Genomic DNA, 23108 nt, shown 5'->3' with positions numbered 1-23108 from the left:
CCTCCCAGCACCCACTGGGGAGGGCTTGTGGCCGGCCCAGAAGCTTCCTTCCTCCCCAGCAGTCATGCTCACGCTGGAGCATAGGACCAGCTGGATCTCTGTTCCTGTCCAGCTTAAGATGGGGACATGTCCTCGAGGAACTGGGTGCATCCGGGCCAGCCCCAATCCCCACCATCCCATTCTTCTCGTGGGGAAGGACGCTCTGGGCCAGCTTAAGGGGACCATGAAGGTTTATTGGGGATACCTGGGGTGTCCTGTCACGTCCTCACCATCACCTCTGGAGCTGCACGGGGGTGGCCAACGGCCAGCTGCCCCTCAGCTCTGCAGCCCCTCCAGCACGGCCCGTAGCATGGCCGCCACCGCCACTGCCCCCGGGTCGGGCTGCAGCAGCTGGGCTGAGCTGATGTAGCTGGCTCTGCCTGCTCCAGCCTCCATGTGCCTGGTGGCCTCTGCTGCGGCCTCCGCACTCTGCCAGGGAAAAATGGGGTGTATTCGGGATGCTGCCAGGGTGGCCCAGCACAGTGATTCCCACCCCATTCCCCTGCCAGCCCAGCTTTGAGCTGCCCGCTCCAGGCTTTGCCTGCTAGGCTCCCCCTGCCCCGTACCTCCACGGCGGCGGTCAGCACCGGCAGCAGGTCGGCGTCGGGGCTGCGCAGGGCGTGCAGAGCCTGCGCCGCAGCACATAGCGAGTCCAGCTGGGAGAGACGGGGAAGGGGGCTGAGAACCGGGGCTGTGGCTGGGCCGGCAGCCCCCATGGCTTGTGGGCAACGAGGTGGCTTTGCCCAGTGTCCTCTGGGATGCCGGAACTCACCATCGTCCTGTCTCCTGGCGCAGCTCCTCCGTACCTGTGCAGGATGCAGGATGGTTGGCAGGATCCTGCAGAGGGATTGGGGGGCCCGTGGAGGGCCCCGGGGGTCCCGCAGCCCACGGCACTCACCGCTGCATGGCCTCGATGCCGGCATCCATGGCGTCAGCCCAGGTCGGGAGATCGCTGCGGTTGAGCAGGGGCTGGGCGGCCGCTGTCAGGAACAGCCCGTAGAGCTGCCGGGACACCAGCCCTGTCATTGCCCGCTGTGGCAGCACAGCCAGGGTCCCACGGGGTGACGAGCCAGACCCGTGCCCCCTCCTCCTACCCCACGCTCACCACGCCGGAGGAGCCACCCATCTTTTCCAGCAGCAGGTCGGCCAGGGCAGAGAGGAGCTGGGCCGGGGCTGCCGGCGGGGGCCGGGCGTGCACCCACTCCCGGATGGCTGCAGGGATGGAGGCGAGAACAGGGATGGCAGGGGTGACCCACTGGGCCCCGGGGACCTCTGTCTACCTTGGGGGCAGTCAGGGACCCCTAACTGCCCCAGGGGCACCTGGGGATCCCTGCCCTTCTTGGGGATCCCTCCCCTTCCTGGGGACAAGCAGGGACACCCCCCACAATGCCTCGGGCCAGCTGCCACTGGGTGCAGAGATATTTCAGGGCTGTGGCTCCCAGGGTGGGGGGACCCTGTCCCCTAGGAAGGGATGGCTGGGGGGGACCCTATCCCCCCAGGAAAGGGCAGCTTAGGGGCAGATCCTGCTCCCCAGCTGGAGAGAACAGCTCAGGGTTCCCCACTCCCCAAGAAGCGATGTCCCAGGGAAGACCCCCACCCCTGGGATGTGATGACTGGGGTACCCTCTCCCCATGAGTCCCCGGTTGATGGTCCCCCAGCACCCCCCAGGGTGCCAGCACCCACCTTGGGCAGCCCGAGCATGCGTGTGGCCACAGTCCCCGTCACCTGCCTCACGGTCCAGCTCGTTGAGCTTGTCCTGCATGTCGAGGAGGGTGCTGCACACCCGCTCCAGGACCAGCTGCACCCGTGCTGCACCAGGCCCTGTGGGGACAAGCCGTCACCCCTGCCCGTCCCTGGGGGAGACAGGGAAACCAAGGCATGGGGAGGTAACAGCTCCTGAGGGACTCGAGCTCCCCGGGGCTGCCCGTACCTGTGCTGGTCTCAAGCTGCGCAATCACTGGTCCCTCCTTCGGTGCCGGCACCGCCTGTCTCTGGCTTGTCGCAGGCGCCGTGGCCAGGTTGGGCCAAGCCATGGCCGTGGTCTCGGCATCTGGAATAGCAGGAGGTGAAAGAAAGGCGAGCGCCAGCTCAGCAAGACTCCACTGGATCCTCACCAGCGTGTCCGGCAGCGCTGCCTGCGCAGGCAGCCAGCTCCAGGGCACCTTGGGACACCCCACTGACCTTGTGTCCTGGCTGTCCCATCACCCAGCACCTGGGGACCCCCGTGCCCCCGTCCCATGCTGCATCCCCACCAGTGGGCACTCACCGATCAGCCCCACAAGCTCCTCATCCACCAGCATGAGGGTGAGGGAGACCCCGGCCATCTCCAGTGCCGTCATGAAGGAGCCCACCAAGGCCCGGGCGATGTGGATGCCTCGGCTCTCTGCGGGCACGGGAGGTTCCGTGAGCAAGGGGGGTGTTGCGGGAAGGTCCCCAGAAACTGAAGAACCAGACCCAGGGAATGGTGCCCCAAGCCCCCCACCCTGCACTCACCCAGGCAGCGCACAGCTGCGCCGGCTACGATGCTCAGCTCCAGGCAGGACAACCCACCCAGGTTGTTCACCACCAGCACCACAGAGGCTCCTGCAGGGTAGGGGACAGAATGAGACCCCTGCCTGCGTGGTCCAGGGGGTGCGCGGAGGGCCAGGGGGGGCTCACCAGGACTCAGAGGCAGGTGGGAGGCGTTGGAGGGGTCCGTCATGTGCGCCAGCATCGTTTCCACTGCCTCATCTGCTGGCAGCACCTGGGGGCACAGTGGGGCCATGAGGGCGGAGCCGGGGGGGGGGAGAATGGGAGGTGGGGGGGGGGAACAGCGGGTCCCTGCTCACCTTCATCCTGCGCACACCCGCCTCGCCGTGGATTCCTGAGGAGGTGAGGCAGCAATAGCCCATGCTGTGGGCACCTCCCGCACTGGGTGATGCCTGCCCCATGGGGGACAGGGCGGGCATTCAGCCACCGCCGAGGCATGGGGGGGGTCATGGGGGGGGGGGGGGGAATTTCCTTACCCAGGCCCAGCTCCATCTCATCATCAGCCAGCCGGAACGTGGGCTTGGAGCCTGGGACGCTGCAGGGGGACAGGCTGAGACCCAGGGTACCTGCATGGGGAGGGCAGATGGGGTTAAGCCTAGGGGGATTTGGGGCAGGTAGGGGGCATGGGGAGGCTCTGATTTGCCCCAGGGCTGTGAACTGCCAGGTGGGATGGGGGGGATGGGGCTGGGAGACAAGGCAAGGCAACCCCGGGGCTCCCCACAGGGCACCAAGGGGTCCCACACACGTACCCATAGCTTTAGCCGCTGCCGAGACCCTCTCGACGATCTCATTCAAGCTCGCCCCTGCCTCAGCCAGGGCCCCCGCCACCTGCAAAGAGCAGCAGTGGGTGAGGGACCACCGGGCCCCATCTCCCAAAAATCCCCTGTCCCCACAGGGATGCGGTGGGGGCCCCGGGCACCAGCGTCACCCTACGGACCTTGTGTACGAGGATGGTGCCGCACAGCCCGCGGCGCCCGGCTTTCTTCAAGGTGGCGAAAGCGCTGTCGTCCCCCACCACCACCATTTGCACGTCGGCCCCCTCCGCCCGTGCCCGCTCCAGCGCCAGCCCAAAGTTAAGCCGATCCCCGGTGTAGTTCTTCACAATCAGGAGGGTCCCAGCTGCGGGGGGGGAGGGATGGACAGGGACAGACAGCGAGGCATGGGGTGAAGCCGTGGCGGGGGGCGAAACCTCGACCCGCACCCCACCACACCATCCTACCTGCGCCAGCCTGCGTCACCGCCCGGATGGCCGCCAGGATGCTGCCCACGGCCGGAGAGGTGAAGACGGCACCGGCCACCACGCCGGTCAGCATACCCTTCCCGATGTACCCTATGGAACAAGACGGGGCGTTGGGGGCTGTTCTGGGGGGCAGCCGGCCCGCGGCAGTGGTGGGGGGGAGCTCACCTGCGTGGGCAGGCTCATGGCCGGAGCCCCCCCCGGAAAGCAAAGCGACCCGACCCCGGATGGCTACCAGGTCGGCTCGCAGGACTACCCGGTGTCCCTGCAGGAGCCGGAGGCCGGGGTTACAGGCCACCAACCCAGCCAGCGCGTCGTCGGCGCAGTCCGTCACCGAGTTCACCAGCTTCTTGGGGACCTGGCGGCACAGAGGGGTGGCAGTGGGGGGGGTACGGGGATGGTATGGGGCTGGGGGGGGCTTTGGGGGTGCAGGGGGCTCCCCGCCACCCCATGGCTCACCTCCATGTGGGCGGCACGGTGGGGATGATGGAGGATCCCACGTAGCTTCAGTTCTGAGTCCAAACTCCGTCCGGGAGGCGGTGGGGGCTGAGGGAGGACAAGGTCCGCCACAGGCAGCGACAGCAACCCCCCCCCCCCCCCCATCCCACCCGGGGGTCCCACGGGGATGGCCTGGCCTGGGGACGGCTGGAGGGGTACGGGGTGGGATATGGGGTGCCCCATCAGTGGGGGGAAACTGGGTCCAGTGTCATCTCCAAACGGGGACCATCTCCTGGGGGGGGGGGGGGGGGGGCAGGGTTGGACAAGCCCCACAGCAGGGACCCCCTCATGGGGTGGGGGACCAGGATGGGAGCACCCCCCTCCCCGCAAGCAGGGACCCCATCCTAGGGTGGGGGATGACCGGGGGGGAGCATCCCCCTGAGCAGGGACCCCCTACTGGGGCAGAGGGGAAGGGGGGGACCAGGGTGGGTGCACCCCCCCAAGCAAGGACACCCTTTTGGGGTGGGGGGGGGGGGATGAGGGTGGATGCACCCCAGCATCGGGAACCTCCTCTGAGCATGGGACCTGGGTGGATGAACCCCCTCCCCGGTGAGGACCCCCTCTTGGGGTGGGGGGTGTGGTGGGGGAAGAAGGGGGTGCACCCCCACCATGGACCCCCTCCTGGGGTGCAGGGAAGGAGCAGAGGGGCTGCAACCCCCCCAAGTGGGGACCTCCCCTACCGGGATATGGGGTGGGAGCATCCCCTCCCCAGCGGGGATCCCCAAGTGGAGATTCTCCCCTCCCCCAAAAGCAGGGACCCCCGGAGCATCCCCCTTCCCCACCGGTCCTCTCGTCTGCTCCTCCGGGTCCTCCCAGTAGCCTAGAGCGGCCCCACACCGCCCCTTCCGCTGACGTCCCAGCGGCGGCGGGCGGAAGGGGCGGTGGTGGTGGTGGTGGCGGCGGCGGCGGTGGCGGAGAGGCCGCGCCAGGCCCCGCTCGGCCCCGCTCCCGGTGCTCGCCGCGTCTTGTCTCGGTTCTGCTCCGGCCTACCGACCGCCGCCATGTCCTACAACTACGTCGTGACGGCACAGAAGCCGACGGCCGTGAACGGCTGCGTTACCGGTAACCGCCGGGGAGGCGGCGCCAGCCCCCCCCCCCCCCCGGCCTAGCGGTCGCGGCGGGGCCCGTGGGGGGGCTTGGTAGGCACGGAGTTGTCTGGGGGGGGGCACCGAGGGCCTGGAGGGCCACTGAGGTTCAGTGGGGCACTGGGGGGCTGGGGGGGTGCTGAGGCCTTTGGGGTGGTTGTGGAGCACTGGGTGGGGGAGTTAGGGGGTTCTCTGAGGTCGGGGGGGGGGGGGGGGGCTGTGAGTACCCTGTGGTGCCTTGGGGTCTGCTGAGGTGTGTGTGGGATCTGTGTGGTGGCGGGGCTGTGGGAGCATTGGGAGCCCTGGGGGTGCCCTGAGGTTTGTAGGCAGGTTGTGGCGTAACCGGGGGGGGGGGGGGGGCTTAAAGTTGTCGGGGTGCTGTGGGGCACTGAGGGGCGGGAGGGAGGGTGTCTTGAGTTTTCTGGGGTCGCTGTGGGGCACTGGGGCCATGTTGAAGTTTATGGAGGTGGTGCGGGGTACTGAGGTTGCACTGATGTTCCTGGGGGCGCTGGATGGGGGGAGGTCGGGGTGCAGCAAGGCTTCTCAGGGGGATTTGGGTCAGGCTTGAGGTTTCTGAGAGCTCAGTGGAGTTTTGGTGTGTGCGGGAGAAGTGGGGTTCCTGGGGGGGTTACAGAGCAGCAGAAGGTTGGGGTGCTGCGGGGAGAGGTGGTGGTGATGTCTGTCGTTGTGTCTTGCCTTACTGCAAGGTGGTTTGCGGTGTTGCAGTGTACTCTGGAGATGGGGCATGGTGGAAAGGGCCCCCCGGGAATGAGGTTCCCTGGGGAAAGACAAGAATTCAGAGTTCAGGGAAGGCAATCGCTGAGGGGGCTGGGTGTTGTGGGAGGAAGGTGCTGGCGTTTTGGGATGCCATGGCTGGGGGGGTGCCATGGAGAGGCTGGTGCTGGGTCTGAGGCTGTAGGAGTGCGGACCAGACTCCCCAGGATCAGCAGACTCCCCAGGATCAGCAGACTCCTGCAGGTTGTTCAGTGAGAGCACCCCGAGGTGCCGCCTTGTTGCTTCTTTGTGGCTTAACAGTGATTTCTTCTCTCCGTTTTCCAGGGCACTTCACCTCAGCGGAGGATTTGAACCTGCTGATCGCCAAGAATACACGACTGGAGATCTATGTGGTGACAGCGGAGGGGCTGCGGCCCGTCAAGGAGGTGGGGATGTATGGCAAGACCGCCGTCATGGAGCTCTTCCGCCCCAAGGTGGGTGTGCTGCGGGGAGGGGGCTGCTCGCCAGCTGGGGAGAGCAGGCGCGGGCACACTGGGGCCGCTGGCTCTGACACCCTCCTGAAGGCATGCCACCACTCTGCTTTGGCAGGGGGAGAGCAAGGATTTGTTGTTCATCCTGACAGCCAAGTATAACGCCTGCATCCTCGAGTACAAGCAGAACGGGGACAGCATTGATATTATAACCCGTGCCCATGGCAACGTGCAGGTGAGTGAAGCTGCAGCACCTGGAAGGGCCAAATTCCCTTCCTGAGGGATGGTTTTACTTTTCTAGTGAAGGGTGCGCTTAAATGATGGGATTTTGCCTTGTTATTTATGATTTTTTTCTGCCTACCACCAACTCCAGTATGGTTCATCTGCTGCCACTGGTATTTCCAGAGTTTTTTTGCCTGCAGTGGGTCAGTCTTGGGCTCAGGGACTGAGGACATGGCTACAGCTGTGTTCTTGGGGTAATTTGCAGAATAATAAGGTTAATTTGAGGTAGTTCTACTGTAAAAAGAATTAGCGCTCAAAACTTGATGTAAGGTAAAATACTCCCTGGGAAATGACTTCTCCAGTATTTCATGGCTGGTCTCTACATGCTGCATACCAGAAGCATGACTGCTGAAGTTACTCTTACCATCATGGCCGTACAGCATTGTTAATAATTGTAGATGTTCGCCATTGTTCTATGTGGATTAAAATCATGCCTTCTGAGCAGGTCAGAAATCCACGTGTCTCTCTGGCTTTTTGTTAGTCATTAGCCAAATGATTTCCATCAGCTCTCAAGCCAAAATATCTTCCATCTGTTGCCAGGCACTGAGCTTCCAGTGGTGGACTGGTGGAGCTGAGCAGGGGTTACGGGCAGGACACGTAGGTGGCCATGTCCTGTCAGTAACGTGTTCGTGTCTGGCGAAAAGTGCTTAATCTTCCTGTGCCACGGTTCTGCCTCGTGACATATGGAGATGCTGATATCAGCCCCCACCGAGTAACGCTGGGGGGTCTGTAGAGGCTGATAACAGCGCTGGATTTCTGGAGGGTGAATTTTGGTCATGGATATCAAAGCATTTTGCAGCAGCAGAGAACATTGTTCTCTGTCAGTGATAGAAACCGGAGGTGCAGGACAGCAACGTGGCTTCTCTGAGGTCATTCAGTAGCGAGCTGGGATTAGAAAACCAGTTGCAAGGTCCGCTCCTGGAGCGCCTGGTTCCCAGGAGAGAGAAAGTGTGTGCTGTGGGAGCTCTGCCAGGCTCTCTGGTGGAAAGGGCCGGCTGCTTTAGGCAGGAGATGCCCGACTCGCCTTCGGCTTGCCAGATGGTATTTTAAAGCCTGCTGGGAGGTGTGCAGGGAGTCCTTCCTCAGCCAAAGGGTGGTAACTCTTGTGCCTACTATTCTTGAGTCCCACACAGGAATCTTTTTCTAATGCTAATTGCCCTTCCTCTTTCCCGTCTCCACGGATCTCTCGCTCAGGATCGCATTGGCCGTCCCTCAGAGACCGGCATAATTGGCATCATTGACCCAGAGTGCCGGATGATTGGCCTGCGGCTCTATGATGGCCTCTTCAAGGTCATTCCCCTGGACCGGGAGAACAAGGAGTTAAAGGCTTTTAACATCCGTCTGGAAGAGCTCCAAGTCATCGATGTGAAGTTTCTCTATGGCTGTCAGGCTCCAACCATCTGCTTCGTCTACCAGGTACCTTGTTCTCAATTGGTGACTCGGGCGGAGGGTGCTGGAGATTGCTGGTACACCAGCCAGGGTCTCTAAAAGTCTTCCAAAGGGCTTGGAGCAGCAGCAGTGTCCTGGAGCCAATGGAAAGCGGTGCTTTGGGCAGAGCAAGAGATGGTTCTGGCTCCCACAGGCTCATTGTGTAGCCGAGGAAAGTCCTTGTTCCACTGTGCTGCTTTTTTCCATTTCTGGGAGAGGGGAAGCCATGCTTTCCCACAGGAGAGCTGGGCAGCTGATGCTTCGGGTGGACCATTTCCTTGTTAAACACTTGGGAGGAGGGCATGGGTCTTTCCAGCAAGTGCTGAACAGTGGATTAGAGCCAGAGTCAGTTGTTTCCTATAGGCGCTGCTGTGAGACTTGAGCCTTCCCCTTAAAAAAAAGGCAACGTGTCTTGTTTGGTATTTGGGAGGCCACTCCAGGAGTGTAAAGAGGGACCATAACGTCTCCTATTGCCTGGGTCTTCACAGAGGCAGTGGTTGTAGGCCCTTCTTTAAATGCTTATTTTGAACCAGAGAGCCTTTGCTGTGCTGACTGAGCGAGGGATTATCTTTGCTTTGTCAAAGTTGGGGCTAGCCTGGGCTGAGCTGAAAGTTCCTGGGACAGCAGCAGAGGATCTGATGTGAATTTAGTTCAACTTCAGCATAGTTCGTAGTGGCAAACTCCTACCATGAGAGCTGCTAACCATGTGGCAGCAGTGACTTGGTTATTCCCTGTCTGTTTTCAGAAGTCACTATTACTGTTTTCAAGAGGGCTGGGTGCTGTTGAACCCCCCCGACAGTTACCAAATAAAGACATAGCGGGTCACCATGTAACTAGGGGTTGGGAGGGCAGCCCAGATTGCCCCATGTCAGGACAGTGCTCTTCCCCTGCCATGTGGGTCGCTGGTGCTTTCCCTTGTCACCTGAACAAACATGAGTGTGCTCTCTTCAGCCTTGCTGGGAGCTGTCCCCAGCTGTCACATATCCTGTCCACCTTGCAGACACTTGAGTGACAATTTAACGTTGCGCACAAAAAAGGGAATAAAACGGGAAGGTGTTTGATTAGGAGACTCTACCTCAAAAAGCAAAGGATTTTTGGCTATTGCTAATGCGTAGGAACAAGCTCTGTTTTCCTACAGAAAGCACTGCTAATCTTCTCTTATTCTGGGGAGAAGGGAGACATGGTCCCTTGTACAACAACATGGAGCCTGACCTGGAGGGCTGTGTTGTGCACATTTTCACAACATGTGGTCGTCTTGTTTCTGTGTGACTGCGAAGTGTATGTGGGGACCGTATTTTTATTCCATGCAGCTGCGCTGACTTTGAAACCTGGTGTCAGAAGGGAAGCTCGTAGCCAGTCTTTGCTCTAGAAATATGTGCTAAGGGTGGCTGCCTTATTGCGTATTTCCGGTAAATCTGTTAATGGTTCATTCGTTATAAACATGTGTTATATGAATAAAGAGGAAGTTAATAGCTTGCTCTACGTCTAGCACTCAATATGAATTTTATCGTTGTAGCAGGAGCAAGATGTAAGTTCTGTCTGACTCATTAGGCCTTACATAAAACTCTGGCTTTGTTTTGGTCCCCGGGTGTCTGACTGGTGTGTATGTGGAGAGGGGAATGTTTCCAAGCTGCTGCTTTGATTCCTTCTCAATTTATTAATCGTTATCACAGGTTTTGGACTGAATAGAATAGCAGCGTCTGAGACAATTTTTGTGTAGTTCTGAAACCAGAGAAAGATACCACAAAAAGGGGAAGTTCATAAAAATAGGCTTGAGAGCTGCTGTGGTGTGGAGTAAAAAGGTCCAGAAATGTCAAAAGTTTCATTAGTGACTCCTCTGCCATTTTAACAGCCCCACTTCAACTTTCTCCTCCCCACAGAGCTATTTCTCCTGCCTTCCCCTTTCCTGTCAGCCAGTACTGGTCTTAGCTTCCCTCAGTGCTGCACTGCTGGCTCTTTCCAGGACCTCTGGCTCCAGAGCACTGTCAGTGAGGGTGTTTGCCAAGTGGCAGAGGGTGTGAGGGGTGAGCCAGGAGGTGCCCAGCTTTCCTGCGCATGTTTATTTACAGAGCTGACAGCCACAGGGAGGAAAAAAACGCTTTTACTCAGATCTGGAAAGCGGTGAGGCAAGATGAACGGCTCTTTTTAAGCAGTTCTGTGAACAACGATACTAAGGAAACCTGGCTCCCTGTGGTTTAGAGCCTTGTCTTAGGTTTTGAGACATTAAATTGGTCAGTGGGTTGTGTTCAAAGCCCTCTCTGTGCTTTGCGTGCTCATACGTCTTTTCCGTATGCAGGTTCCCAAGCTCTTGTTAGCATAGACCACCTTTCCCATAGTAGGGTGCTGATTTGGGGGCCTCTTCTCCGCCCACCACATATTTTGGTGAAGCCCACATGGACTCACTGCCTCGAAGACCTCTGTGCCTGTCTGGTTTGGCTGAAATTGCCCACTGGGCTAGGAATTACTGGAATGGCAGAGTCGTCGGGGGATTATTCAGCAAGCAGATTATGTTTCCTCAGGAAACCAGGCTGAAAGGTCTGAGGAGCATCAAGATGGGAGCTCAGCTGCTCTGGCACCTGCGCCATTACAGCAGAGCTGAATTCCCAAATGCCTCTCTGGAGCTGGAGGCGGCAGTGATGTTGTGTAGTGCCACTCGTGCCCAGATTTGTAGAGTGCTGTGCGTCAGATGAATACAAGTCCCAGAAAATCACTTGTATAAAACCACAAAAATAGTTTTCAGTCTCTTTTGGCATAGGGGTTTATTCAAAGGTTGTTCTATGTATGGATAAAGTTAGGGAGAACATTAGTGTGTGTATGTTCAGACACATGTGCGTTTTGAGGGAGACTGAAGAGGAGGTGGACAGGCTGGGAAGCCTCAGCAGCTCGCTGGTGGTGTTGCTCTTGCAGGAGATGAGTGGAGTCTCCTTGCTTCGCAGGTTGCTAGTCAGCGCTGCCTCTGGAGTCTCTGTTGCTGTGCCCAGGAGGCTGTCATCAGTACACATGCTCATTTGTGACTTCTCTTTCAGGACCCTCAGGGTCGCCACGTCAAGACATACGAGGTGTCCCTGCGTGAGAAGGAGTTTAACAAAGGTCCTTGGAAACAGGAGAACGTAGAGGCTGAAGCCTCCATGGTCATCGCAGGTTGGTCCTTCTTTGTGAAAGAACTTCCCTCCCATTTCTTTCTCAAGGCTGAATGCCTCGGTCCTGCTGCACAGGTTCTCTAAGAAGACATTTGTTTTCTCCCTTGCACAGTGCCAGAGCCTTTTGGAGGTGCGATCATCATTGGGCAGGAGTCTATCACCTATCACAATGGAGATAAATATCTAGCTATAGCTCCACCTATCATCAAGGTGAGTGACTACTGAGATCTAGAAATGCGTCCCATGTAATTCCTCTGTTCCCAGGTGTCTCTGAGAATGCTGAGAGGGTATTGGGCTACTTGTAGTCAGGAATTTAAACTGCCCTTGTCTCCAGGTGTAGTCTAAGAGACCCACTTACTCCCAGAGGTTTGGCAAGTGTGGGTATTCCATACGATGCCCAATTTGTGTTTTTGGGGACTGAGGACGTATGTGATCCTTGTGCTGGTGGCAGCGTGTGCTTGCACTGCAGTGTGTGGCTCTGCTCTATGTGGAGTGCTCGGAAATGGTGCAGTAAAGCTGAAATCTTGTTTGGGCCCCAGAGAAAGGGATTAATTAGGAGGTAGTGCGTGGTTTGGGCATGGGTCCAGGCCAGAGCCTGGTTTCGTTTCAGGCAGCAAAAGATATGAATGAGCCCCTTGGAGACTTGAGTCCACCGGTATATGATTGGGGCACTTGTTCAAAGGAAAAAAGACTTACAGAGTTTGTGACAGAAGTTGAACTTGTGGGTTTTGTCAGAGGGATGGGCCAGTTCCCACATTTAAACGGTGCAGGAAGCACAAATGGCACGGCTGAGGTGCCGCTCGGGGCTGAAAGAGGGCTTGAGCCGTGATCAAAAGGTCCTTTTAAGCTTGAAATAATGACGGGCTAGAAAAGAGCTATAAATCTTGGGTAAAGAAATACTGATATTGTTGCCTGAATGCCTACAGGCTCTCAGACAGCTACTGGAGCTCTGTGGTGGAGCATCTGTTATATTGGAGCAGGCGGAGCCTGTCTCCTGTGCTCTGCTGATGTACAGATCTGGGCCTTGACCTGCAAGCAGAGTGCAGGCACATCTGTACTCAAGGCCAGTGGGGTGTTTGCATACAATAAAGTTCTGCAAGATGAGGATTTTTAAACCAAAACTGAATATGTTGACAGGAGGCCAGGTAGCATCCACCACACAGAGCAAAATGTCTGCAGAGCTTGGGTCTGGAGATGCAGCAGGCTTGATGATCTGCAGGTCCCAAATAGCATCCCTGCGTCTGTGGAAGGCCCAGTGTTAGGAAAACAGGCTTTCCAATGGCATCTTTCTTGGGCTGTGAGCAAGCTAGCGACATGTTTAATTTAGGAACATGAGGTGGTTCCTAGTGACCAAAAGTGAGACCATTTGACTACAGGTTCTGGTTGTGTTTGCTGATACAGTTTACTGAAGGGTGAATCCAGCCCTGTCCCTCTACGCAAGAGGAGTGGGACTCTGCTGTGGCTACAGCCAGCAGCTGGTGCGCTGTGGATGTCGTTGTTCCCTTCTGGCATGTACAGAGGTGGTCCTTGCTAGATGCCCATTTGGGGCTGTTTCAAGGGGTTCCTAAAAATTCCCCCCTCCTTTGTGTGCAGCAAAGTACGATCGTGTGCCACAACCGTGTGGATCCAAATGGATCTCGTTACTTGCTGGGGGACATGGAAGGACGCCTCTTCATGCTGCTCCTGGAGAAGGAAGAACAGATGGACGGCACTGTCACCTTGAAGGACCTGCGTGTGGAACTGCTTGGTGAGGTAGGACTCGGCCACATCACATGTGCTGTCCCTGGCACTTCTCACCACAGAGCTGGGAGGCTCCACAGGCTGGAAACGCTCTGCTGAGGCCTGAGTGTCAGGAATGGTGTCTCTTATGGAGCCCGGGGTGGGGGCGTGTTTCACAATTGTCACACCTCTGAACTGTCAGTTGCTGGGAAATTCACTGTCTGGGCACTTGAAAGTCTACACCATCTTCCCAGGTTTTTGCCTGGTGCTTGTGTGCTGTCCCTGGGAGAAGCTTGGACTCTCTGTGGGTTTTGTAAAGGGATTAAATTCCCCTGCTGTGCCCAGGGTCTTCCTGTTGAGCTGCAGCTCAGATGAGGTGCTTGCAGGGTGTGCCAGGGTTCTTTTCATGCTGGTGGTGGTTCATCTGTGCCTTCTCAATTCCCAGACATCCATTGCAGAGTGCTTGACCTACCTGGACAATGGAGTTGTGTTTGTTGGCTCTCGGCTTGGGGACTCACAGCTTGTGAAGGTATGTGGCAGCTGACTTCTGGCTTAGTTGTGTGTTCAGGCAGGATTTTGTACAGACTTATTTTCATCGTGGCCTCCAGAAGTGTATGTGGATAAATTTTCCTTTCTTCTCCTTGTCTGCCCTACACCCTTTCCACTTGCTTGGTCTCGCTTGTTGAAAGCCAATGATTGTGTTTATTCATAGCTCAACGTGGACAGCAACGAGCAGGGCTCCTATGTAGTGGCTATGGAGACCTTCACCAACCTCGGTCCCATCGTGGACATGTGTGTGGTAGACCTGGAAAGACAAGGCCAAGGCCAGGTAACGTTGATTCTGCTTTTCTCAGTGCTGGGGATGTCTGGGCTGGTCATGTGTATGTGTGGGTTGTCCATGGAAGGAAAAGACTACAAACCATTTATTGGAGGATCTCAAAAGTCTCATCCAGGCGCAGGGATGGTATTGAGGTCTTACACTGAAGAGTAGTATGAGTGGAGAGGCTGATTCTTGGATACCTCTGTTCATGAGGAAGGGGTTGCCTTTGTGCAGTGGGGAAGGATCAGCTGCCAAAAAACTTCCTCTGAGAAGTGGAGAAGATGGGTACCCCATCCTCCCCTGAACCCATCACTACAAGGATGAGTGGGGAAGCTTCCCAGCAATGGTTGGTAAAGATCATCTGCTTTTCCTCCAGCTGGTCACATGCTCGGGTGCATTTAAAGAGGGTTCACTGCGAATCATCCGGAACGGCATTGGGATTCATGAGCACGCCAGCATTGACTTGCCGGGGATTAAAGGTGCGTGAGCTGTTCAATGCTGTCAAATACAACCTGCAGCCTGAGAGGGCCCAGTGAGGACACGTCGTGTGCACAGACTGAGGTTGGGGTGTGGGGCAGGGGGCTTGGCACCCACCAGCTTTTGGAATTTTAACTGTGAGCAAATGTGGCCTCTCTTTATTGCAGGCTTGTGGCCCCTGAGGTCAGACTCTCATCGTGAAACGGACAATACACTGGTGCTGTCCTTTGTTGGCCAGACCAGGTAAGGTGGGGTTAATGCTGAGCTAGGCTTTCAGCCACATGTTGGAGCATGATATAACAGGAGTTCCCTTTCCTGCTCAGGGTTCTTATGTTAAATGGAGAGGAAGTAGAAGAGACGGAGCTCACAGGGTTTGTGGATGATCAGCAGACTTTCTTCTGCGGCAATGTAGCACATCAGCAATTGATCCAGGTAATGCCAGTTCTAGGGAAATGCAGATATATCTCTCGTGGTGACCCTACAGCCCTTATTGATTGTGGGGCTAACCTAGATCTGTGCTGCTTATCAGGGCCAGGATTTGCAGTACTTCTCTGCACTGCTGTCGGAAGGGAGGTGTTGCTCTGGCTCTGAGCGGAGGCGTTCTCTCTCCCCAGATCACCTCTGCCTCTGTGAGACTGGTTAGTCAGGAGCCCAAAGCCCTGGTGAGCGAGTGGAAAGAGCCCAATGGAAAGAACATCAGCGTGGCTTCCTGTAACAGTAACCAGGTAGTGGTGGCTGTGGGACGAGCCCTGTACTACCTGGAGATCCGACCCCAGGAGCTGAGGCAGATCAGGTGGGTGCACATCTCTCATCCTGGCCTGAGGGCTCTCAGCATCTGCTGTCTGTCTTTGGGCTCAAGACTGACACCTCTGTCTGCTTCCTCCTTCCTCCCAGCTGCACAGAAATGGAGCATGAAGTTGCCTGCCTGGACATCACCCCTTTGGGGGACACTAACGGCATGTCCCCACTCTGTGCAATCGGGCTCTGGACTGACATCTCTGCCCGCATCCTAAAGCTGCCTTCATTTGAACTGCTGCACAAGGAGATGCTGGGAGGAGGTAGGGCTCTCCTGGGGCTGCTGGGTGGTGACAGTTGTCACTGACCTGGCTGAGTCGTGAGTGACATCAGCCTTCCCTTCTCCTGCTCCCCGCAGAAATTATCCCTCGCTCCATCCTGATGACGACCTTCGAGAGCAGCCATTACCTTCTGTGTGCCCTCGGCGATGGAGCTCTCTTCTACTTTGGGCTCAGCCTCGAGACAGGTGACTACAGGGCCTAGCACTGTAGGCTGCTGGAGAGGGTGGCTGGACTCGTGCCCTCCTACTTGCTTGACATGCTTTCTTTCATCCTTCTGGACAGATCTCTCCTTTTCTTGCTTTCTGACTGTGATGGGGTCATGCTCAGGTGGGACTGGCTGTGGGGACTGGGAGTTGGTGAATTTCTCCAGCAGACTTTGGAGAAAGGAGATCAGTGCTTACTTACATCCATTCCTTTGCTGCCCTGTGCTGACAGCAGGATGCATTTACTCATTTCTTCCCAAGGTGTTGCAGCCGCGTTGCACTCTGCCGTCCTGCCCTTGCGAGCTCCGTTGCGGCAGCTCCCAACGCAGGTGCTCCTTTTCTGCAGGCCTGCTGAGTGACCGGAAGAAGGTGACCCTTGGGACCCAGCCCACCGTCCTGAGGACTTTCCGCTCTCTGTCCACCACCAATGTGTTTGCCTGCTCTGACCGCCCCACCGTCATCTACAGCAGTAACCACAAGCTGGTCTTCTCCAATGTCAACCTGAAGGAGGTGAACTACATGTGTCCCCTCAACTCGGATGGGTATCCCGACAGGTGAGCCTGCACCTTGCCTTTTGTGATTCAGGATGGGGGGGAAGTTTGGACTCAGCAATGGGATCCTGGGATCAGCAAATGGGATCCTGGGATGGGCATTTTTGAGGGGTGTGGGGGAGAGGGAGATTCTTGCTCTGCCACCCACCTTACAAGCACCATTGCTCACGTGTTGGGTTTTTTCCCCATGCAGCCTGGCGTTGGCCAATAACAGCACTCTGACAATCGGTACCATTGACGAGATCCAGAAGCTGCACATCCGCACGGTTCCCCTCTATGAATCGCCCAGGTGAGCTGAGCAGTGGGAGGGAGCCTGGCTTGAGGACCCATGCTCTTCTGCATGGGACAAGGTTGAGGGAAGACTTCGCAGTCAGCATTCCTGTTGTGGGCTCAGTTAGCACGCACACTGAATTGGTGGCTTGTGCTGAGAGCAGTCTGGGCCAGTGAACAGCTTTGTCTCTTGTCTCCAGAGCCTCTGTGCTCTCCTCGGGGTGGCCTGTCCTGGCTCTCCTGTTCACACAGCTCTGTTTGTCCCGCAGGAAGATCTGCTACCAAGAAGTGTCGCAGTGTTTCGGCGTGCTCTCCAGTCGTATCGAGGTGCAGGATGCCAGCGGGGGCACCACTGCGCTCAGACCCAGCGCCAGCACCCAGGTGAGAGGTAGCTGCTGGGTAGTCCCTGAGCTCTGGGCCACGGGTATCATAGTTCTTCAGGCCAAACCATGACGCAGATTTTCCTTGACTATCTTCTCTTCCAAAGCTCTGAGTGCAAGCTCTCCCTTTGGCAGCCTGGGAGGAGATGGGGTGGTAAGATCTCTCTGTGGTGGTGATAAGGGCTCTTGGTGCTGCTCTCTGGCAGCCTCGGCATGCTCACTGTTCTGTCTGATCACTTTTTGGTTTTTTTTGGGTGCTGCTCCTTCGGTCTCCCATGCAGGCTTCTGTTTCTTCTGTTTGGTCTCAAGTGGTTTCCTTCTCCCAAGGATGCAGGCACAAGTCCCCTTCAGGCAGTAGCTGTGGTGGAAGCTACAACACTGCATAAACTCTTTTATTAATGCTGTTGCTCAGCAGTGCATGTCGCACGTCTCTGCTGGTGCAGGGAGTGTGTCCCTTTACTCAGGCCCAGGGAGCTCCTTGCTTCACCTTGTGCCCCGTTCATTCTTCTGGTCCCCGGTTGCCTCAGCCCATGTGGATCAGTGTGAGGACATGCCGAGTAGCACGAGGATGTGACCGATCTTACTGTGTCGTAGGCCCTGTCCAGCAGTGTGAGCACCAGCAAGCTGTTCTCCAGCAGCACAGCACCGCACGAAACGTCTTTCGGAGAGGAGGTAGAGGTGCACAACCTGCTCATCATAGATCAGCACACCTTCGAAGGTACCAGTCCCAAATGCTGGCCATACCCTAGTCCAGTTTTCTCCTCCAGGACAAGCCCGTCAGTGTGTGGCTGAGACTGGTGATCTCCAAAGACTTGAGAAGATCTGTGATCTTGCATGGTTCCTTCAGCCAAAGCATTTTTTTCCTGGAGGAGCATCAGCCACAGGGCATAGGTTTAAGGCATAGTGGTTTTTGATGGCACAAGGTAGTGGTGGGGAATAGAGAGGGGCGTCTCCAGGCAGCCATCTTGGACATGTTTTAAGTTTTCAGCTGCTCCTAGCAAGCTGTTCTGCCCACACGTGGAGGTGCTGCCTGCCGAGACCCGGGGGACCCAGTTGTTTTTGCCTTTTCCTCTTTGCACAGTGCTTCACGCTCACCAGTTTCTGCAAAATGAGTACGCCCTCAGCCTGGTCTCCTGCAAGCTTGGCAAGGATCCAAACACCTATTTCATCGTGGGCACTGCCATGGTATATCCCGAGGAGGCAGAGCCCAAACAGGGCCGCATCGTTGTCTTCCACTACTCTGACGGTAAGAGTAAGGACTTCTCTCGTGGCCAAGTCCAGCTACTTGAGGGAGATCAGAGATGAGCTCCTCAGGCCCAAGAGACCTCACGTTTCGGTAGCAGGCAGAGAGTATTTCCCAAGGAGCCTGCTGTCAGTTGCCCACAGACAGGATCTGTAGGTGCTGTCACTCTGCTGCAGGCTATCACAGCGTGTTCCCTTTCGCCCCATCTCTTAGAGAAGCCCAAGAATCCCTTACTAGAACTGGATTCTGGGATTTGCTTTCTGTGTGTCTGCTCCTGCTGTTGTGTCACTCTTGTGTTACTTGCCCACAGATCCTCTGAGAGAGTTTCTAGGGGGACCAATGTTGATCAGAGCAGCTTGTCTGCATCCCCTTGGCTTGTCACCCTTGGGATTGCAGGGCAAATAACCGGGCGATGCATGGATTTATTCCAGGGAAGCTGCAGAGCCTGGCTGAGAAGGAGGTCAAGGGGGCTGTGTATTCCATGGTGGAGTTCAATGGGAAGCTGTTAGCCAGCATCAACAGCACGGTAGGGCTCTTGCAAGTCCCTGACTTGTTTTGGGAGCGCATTTCAGAGCTGGAAGCTGCTCCAGCTGTGTGGATGTCAGCCGTGTCCCCGATCTCTGTTGGGGAGTGTGTCCGTGCTGGCTCAGAGCTGTGTCCCTTCCTTCAGGTGCGCCTGTATGAGTGGACAGCAGAGAAAGAGCTGCGCACAGAGTGCAACCATTACAACAACATCATGGCGCTCTACCTGAAAACCAAGGGAGACTTCATCCTTGTGGGAGATCTGATGCGGTCTGTCCTCCTCCTTGCGTACAAACCCATGGAGGGAAACTTCGAGGAGGTATCAATGCTGTTAAATAGTCTTGGTCGAAGGCATGCTGGGAGCCCGTGCTGCCTCTTCCAGTAGGTTCAGGGCAGGGAGAACAGTGTTTAAGGTGATAAAAGAAGGAGCCTGGCTCGTCCCACTGCGCTAGCCCTTTGAAGACAAGGCTGTAGGGCTGTGCAATGAGAGCAGCGTCACCTGGACATGCTTTTAGACAGATTGCTGTGGTTTCTGGAGGGACAGATCCCCAGGCTTCCAGGAAACTGGGCAATGAATCAGCAGCCTTGAGAAGAGCAGGCTTTGGGTGCATGATTGCTGCCTGCCAGGGGTGGGGAGCTGCCATCTGGACTGCCTGTTGTACAGTTAGAATGGTTTAGAGCGACTGTAGCTGCATCTCTGTCAACAAATGCAGCGTAAGCTGGGGGAAGGACCAGGCGCTGAGATGGTTTGTGCATTTAAATTGTTAGAGTGGCTGTGGGCATGGCTTTGGCATGGGCTGGTCTGCGTTTGCCCAGGGAGTGCCCTGGCATTGTCCAAGTGCCGCTCGGGCCAGGGCTGTCTCCAGAAGGTGCTTGGTGCCTTTCGCGCTCAGCTGCTTCATCTAGCAGAGAGGAACAGACTGGATCCCACCTTGTTTCCTGAATGTTGGTGTTGGGTGGAATGAAGATGCTGGATCACAGGACAGGCCATCTGGGCACACTGCGTCTCCTCTTGTCCCCTTCCAGATTGCCCGGGACTTCAATCCAAACTGGATGAGCGCTGTGGAGATCCTGGACGACGACAACTTCTTGGGAGCAGAGAATGCTTTCAATTTGTTTGTGTGCCAGAAGGACAGGTGAGCTGGCTGTGAGGGGAATGTGGCAATGTGTGACGGGTGGGATGGGGTGATAGGACCTTCTGGTCTCCTCCACATTACAGCTACAGAAGCATGTGTGTCAGGCAGGAAAGCTGGGAGGAGCGTGCCCAGCTCTGAGGAGCAGCGAGGTGGGAGCAGGGGAGGCTTTCGTGTCACCCCAGCACAGACTGAGGAGGGTGCTTTGGATTTCAGTGCGGCCACGACCGATGAGGAGCGTCAGCACTTGCAGGAGGTGGGATTATCCCACCTGGGAGAGTTCGTCAATGTTTTCTGTCATGGGTCTCTGGTCATGCAGAACCTGGGTGAGACCTCCACACCAACACAGGGCTCGGTTCTCTTCGGCACAGTCAACGGCATGATTGGTAAGGGTCAAAGTTCCCCAGCCTGAGTGGGAGGGTAACAGGTCTGCTTCCCTGCTGCTGAACCTGGGATGGGGTTTCCTCACGTCTCCGTTCTTCTCTGTTCCCCAGTCGAGTGACACTCTGTGCCGTACCCCCCTCAGAAACCTGCTTTTCTCTCTGGATTGCTTCCAGGAGAGGAAAGTGCTCTGGCTTGCTTTGAAAAATCCTTCCTTGTCCCAGCCCTCCCATGCACCAGCTTCCAGCACAGCTCCAGTCCTGGCAGCCAGTCGATCCCTGCCTGCTGGGAGCTGCTGGGATGCCCTGGGGTGAGCCCTGAACCTTCGTCTCCTGTTTTGCCCTTTGCAGGACTGGTGACCTCGCTGTCAGAGAGCTGGTACAACCTCCTCCTGGACATGCAGAATAGGCTGAATAAAGTCATCAAGAGCGTGGGCAAGATTGAGCACTCCTTATATCCTTTTGCAGTTCAGTCAGGAGCCTATGCCACTCAGTGCTGGGGGCTGGCTTGTGAATTTGGCCTGAGCCAGGCATTGGGGGGAAGGTGTTGGTGGTTTATCTCTGTTAGGACACTCTGGTGGGAGCGTACATCAGTTGGAGAGGGTGGGAGTGTGCTTGCCAGGTGCCCAGGGCTTTGTGCTTGCAGAGTAGGTGCCTGCAGTAGAGAGGAGTCTATCTTGCGGGGTTTGAGGATGAATCTGGCTTTATGGTAGCCCTAAAAATGTGGCCCAAATTCTGTGATCCTCTTGACGGGGCATCGTCGGTCTGTCTGGGGCAGCTGCTGTGTGCACCCATAGTCAGGGGCTGGTGTTACTCCATGTGGATTTGGCTCCTTGACGGTGGCACCTGGAGATCGTTTCACACCGAGCGCAAGACAGAACCGGCTACAGGGTTCATTGATGGTGACCTGATTGAAAGCTTCCTGGACATCAGCAGGCCCAAGATGCAGGAGGTGGTGGCAAACTTGCAGGTGAGAGGGGTGATGTGAGCTTAGGCCCTTCAAAATTAGCAGTAGGGACCCTGCTCAGGAATCCAGGCTGCAATAAATCAGCAAATCCTAAATGCATACCTTCCTACAAGGCGATGGTCTGGGAGCGTTCTTTGGCACCTGCTGATGTCTCCGTGCTCTGACGCCTTTTTCTCTCCTTGCAGATTGATGATGGCAGTGGTATGAAGAGGGAGGCCACCGTAGACGACCTGATAAAGATCGTGGAGGAGCTGACCCGGATCCATTAGCAGGATTCGGGGTCGTTCCCTAGCACCTTCCTCCACGTAGAGCAAGGGAGTCTTTTCCCCACCTGCAGCTTGGGGACCCCCGGCCGGCTGCACTGAACACGAGCGGTGGTGGCCCTTGCTCGAGGGGACGTGGGGGAAGGAGTCTCTGAAGGGGAGCCAGCTTGCTAGGGATTTGGGGGGGGTGGTGGTCAGGCACCACGTCATCGCCTGCTTGGATTCATAAATCCTGCGGACTCGGCTGCTGACCTAGAACTGGGCTTCGCTGGTCGCTCTCGTTGGGTGACCGACCGGTAGCGTTTAGCTGATGCGGTGCCCTTGCCTGGATTCACTCTTCACTGTTGTCTATTTCTTTTTTTTTCTTTTTTTTTTTTTTTTTGCTTTTGGTTTCGTTTTTGATTTTTTTTGATTCGTTGTGGTTTTTTTGGAAGAGGAAGCAAAGCTGCCTCTAGGGTGAGGGTGAGGGCTGGAGGAGTCATCTGGGCCTGGGGAGACCCGCGGGCGCCGGGGGGGAGGATTTCTCTACGTCTGGGTGACGAAGTGGAGCGGGACAGCGTGCTCCTCTCCACAGGATCTGCGGCTCACTCAGGGAGGGAAGCTCTGGGAAGCTCAATCAGTTGTTGGTTTCTGAGTTTTACCAAATAAAGTAGTCCAAGAGGAAAGGTCTGTCTCCTGGTGCTGAGCTCCTCCTTGTTGTGACTCCAGGGGTGGTACCCGCTCTGCAGAGCTGTGTCCTCGGCCGGCTGGAGAGACCCCCTTTCCCAAGCCAAGGCCGTTTCTGGAGGCATTCCCTACGTTGAAACACGGTCCCGTGCTTGGTGTTGGCGAGAGCAGCATGCGGGGCAGCAGGCTCAGCGGATCAAGCCGTAGGTGCTGGGGCATGTGTCTGTTTTCAGATGCATTTTTACGGCTTTTCTTTGAGAAATTTTAGTTGCGCCTCTTGATGCAGCCTAGCGCAAACAGCTTGGCAGGAGCGTTACTGAGTGCCCCTGATAGGGAGGCTCATCCTTTGCCGAATTTTTGAGGAGAACTTGATTGCGTACATCCCTTTGGAAGAAACATATCTCTGCAGCTTGCATCTCCCCTTGCAGCCATCCCTGGAGCGGCGCTTCTCGGCAGTTTGTGGGCCCAGCTTGTGTGGCAGCAGTCACGCAGAAGTGGGAGAGAAGATGGTCTAGCGACACAGCAGCGCTCGCCACCCTCCTGGGACCCCAGGAGAGCCTGTCCCTGGCAGCGGCCGGCATTAGCCCCGGAGCGGGTGGGAGCCAGCGACCCTTCTCAGACAGCCCTGGCTTTTTCCTTGCGAGCCTTGGGTCTGCTCCAGCAGTCAGCCCGCGTCCCTGCAGAGCTGGGGGATCGGGGATTGATTTTTCAGCCTCTCGTTGCTGCGTGGTCCATCTCTGGCTGCTCGTTACCGATGTTCTTGCTCCCTGTGACAGTGAGCTAAGCCTGGTTGTGTGAGTGACGGGGAGACTCTTCACTCCACCACCACCTTCCCCACGGGCAAGAGGGGGACCAAACGCCCCTCTGCTGCTCCCACGGGAGGGCTCAGTGCAGGAGCTGCTTGTGGCTGCAGCTCTCAGGGTCTTCTGCCTGCGCTGCATAGCATACAGATTAATAATTATCCTCCCGCTCCCCATTTGTCTATTTATGCTGTA

At 56.8% G+C, this 23108-nt stretch overlaps 2 protein-coding genes across 3 annotated transcripts; one reads left to right on the top strand and one right to left on the bottom strand.

Moving 5' to 3' along the window:
* Positions 1–223: 223 nt before the first annotated feature.
* Positions 224–5136, bottom strand: TKFC (triokinase and FMN cyclase). 2 transcript variants are annotated; one of them, XM_049820339.1, is made up of 18 exons: positions 5086–5136; positions 4265–4351; positions 3974–4163; positions 3788–3898; positions 3506–3687; positions 3318–3396; positions 3045–3134; positions 2868–2902; positions 2698–2782; positions 2533–2622; positions 2306–2422; positions 1970–2089; positions 1723–1860; positions 1145–1251; positions 938–1041; positions 812–845; positions 606–695; positions 224–468 (listed from the first exon to the last, which is right to left on the bottom strand). In XM_049820339.1, exons 2-18 carry the CDS (start codon positions 4268–4270, stop codon positions 316–318), a joined length of 1731 nt encoding a protein of 576 aa, XP_049676296.1. In that variant the 5' UTR covers positions 4271–4351; positions 5086–5136; the 3' UTR covers positions 224–315. The 2 variants fall into 2 exon arrangements, with proteins under 2 accessions (XP_049676296.1, XP_049676295.1); XM_049820338.1 differs by having other exon boundaries at positions 4265–4440; positions 5086–5130.
* A 37-nt stretch (positions 5137–5173) lies between these two features.
* Positions 5174–22112, top strand: DDB1 (damage specific DNA binding protein 1). The gene is made up of 27 exons (XM_049820309.1): positions 5174–5365; positions 6448–6596; positions 6712–6828; positions 8070–8291; positions 11330–11444; positions 11556–11653; positions 13037–13195; positions 13608–13691; positions 13875–13991; positions 14359–14461; positions 14627–14702; positions 14783–14891; positions 15074–15252; positions 15354–15517; positions 15613–15720; positions 16085–16292; positions 16483–16578; positions 16829–16940; positions 17534–17657; positions 18021–18185; positions 18614–18708; positions 18853–19023; positions 19731–19840; positions 20054–20223; positions 20569–20671; positions 21064–21187; positions 21370–22112. Exons 1-27 carry the CDS (start codon positions 5305–5307, stop codon positions 21451–21453), a joined length of 3423 nt encoding a protein of 1140 aa, XP_049676266.1. The 5' UTR covers positions 5174–5304; the 3' UTR covers positions 21454–22112.
* The last annotated feature ends 996 nt before the right edge of the window (positions 22113–23108 follow it).

This window comes from Accipiter gentilis, chromosome 17 (assembly GCF_929443795.1).
Source record: "Accipiter gentilis chromosome 17, bAccGen1.1, whole genome shotgun sequence".
Classification (NCBI taxonomy): Eukaryota; Metazoa; Chordata; class Aves; order Accipitriformes; family Accipitridae; genus Astur; species Astur gentilis.
Note: the sequence above shows the minus strand (reverse complement) of the source record. Positions and strands in the feature narration are given on the sequence as shown.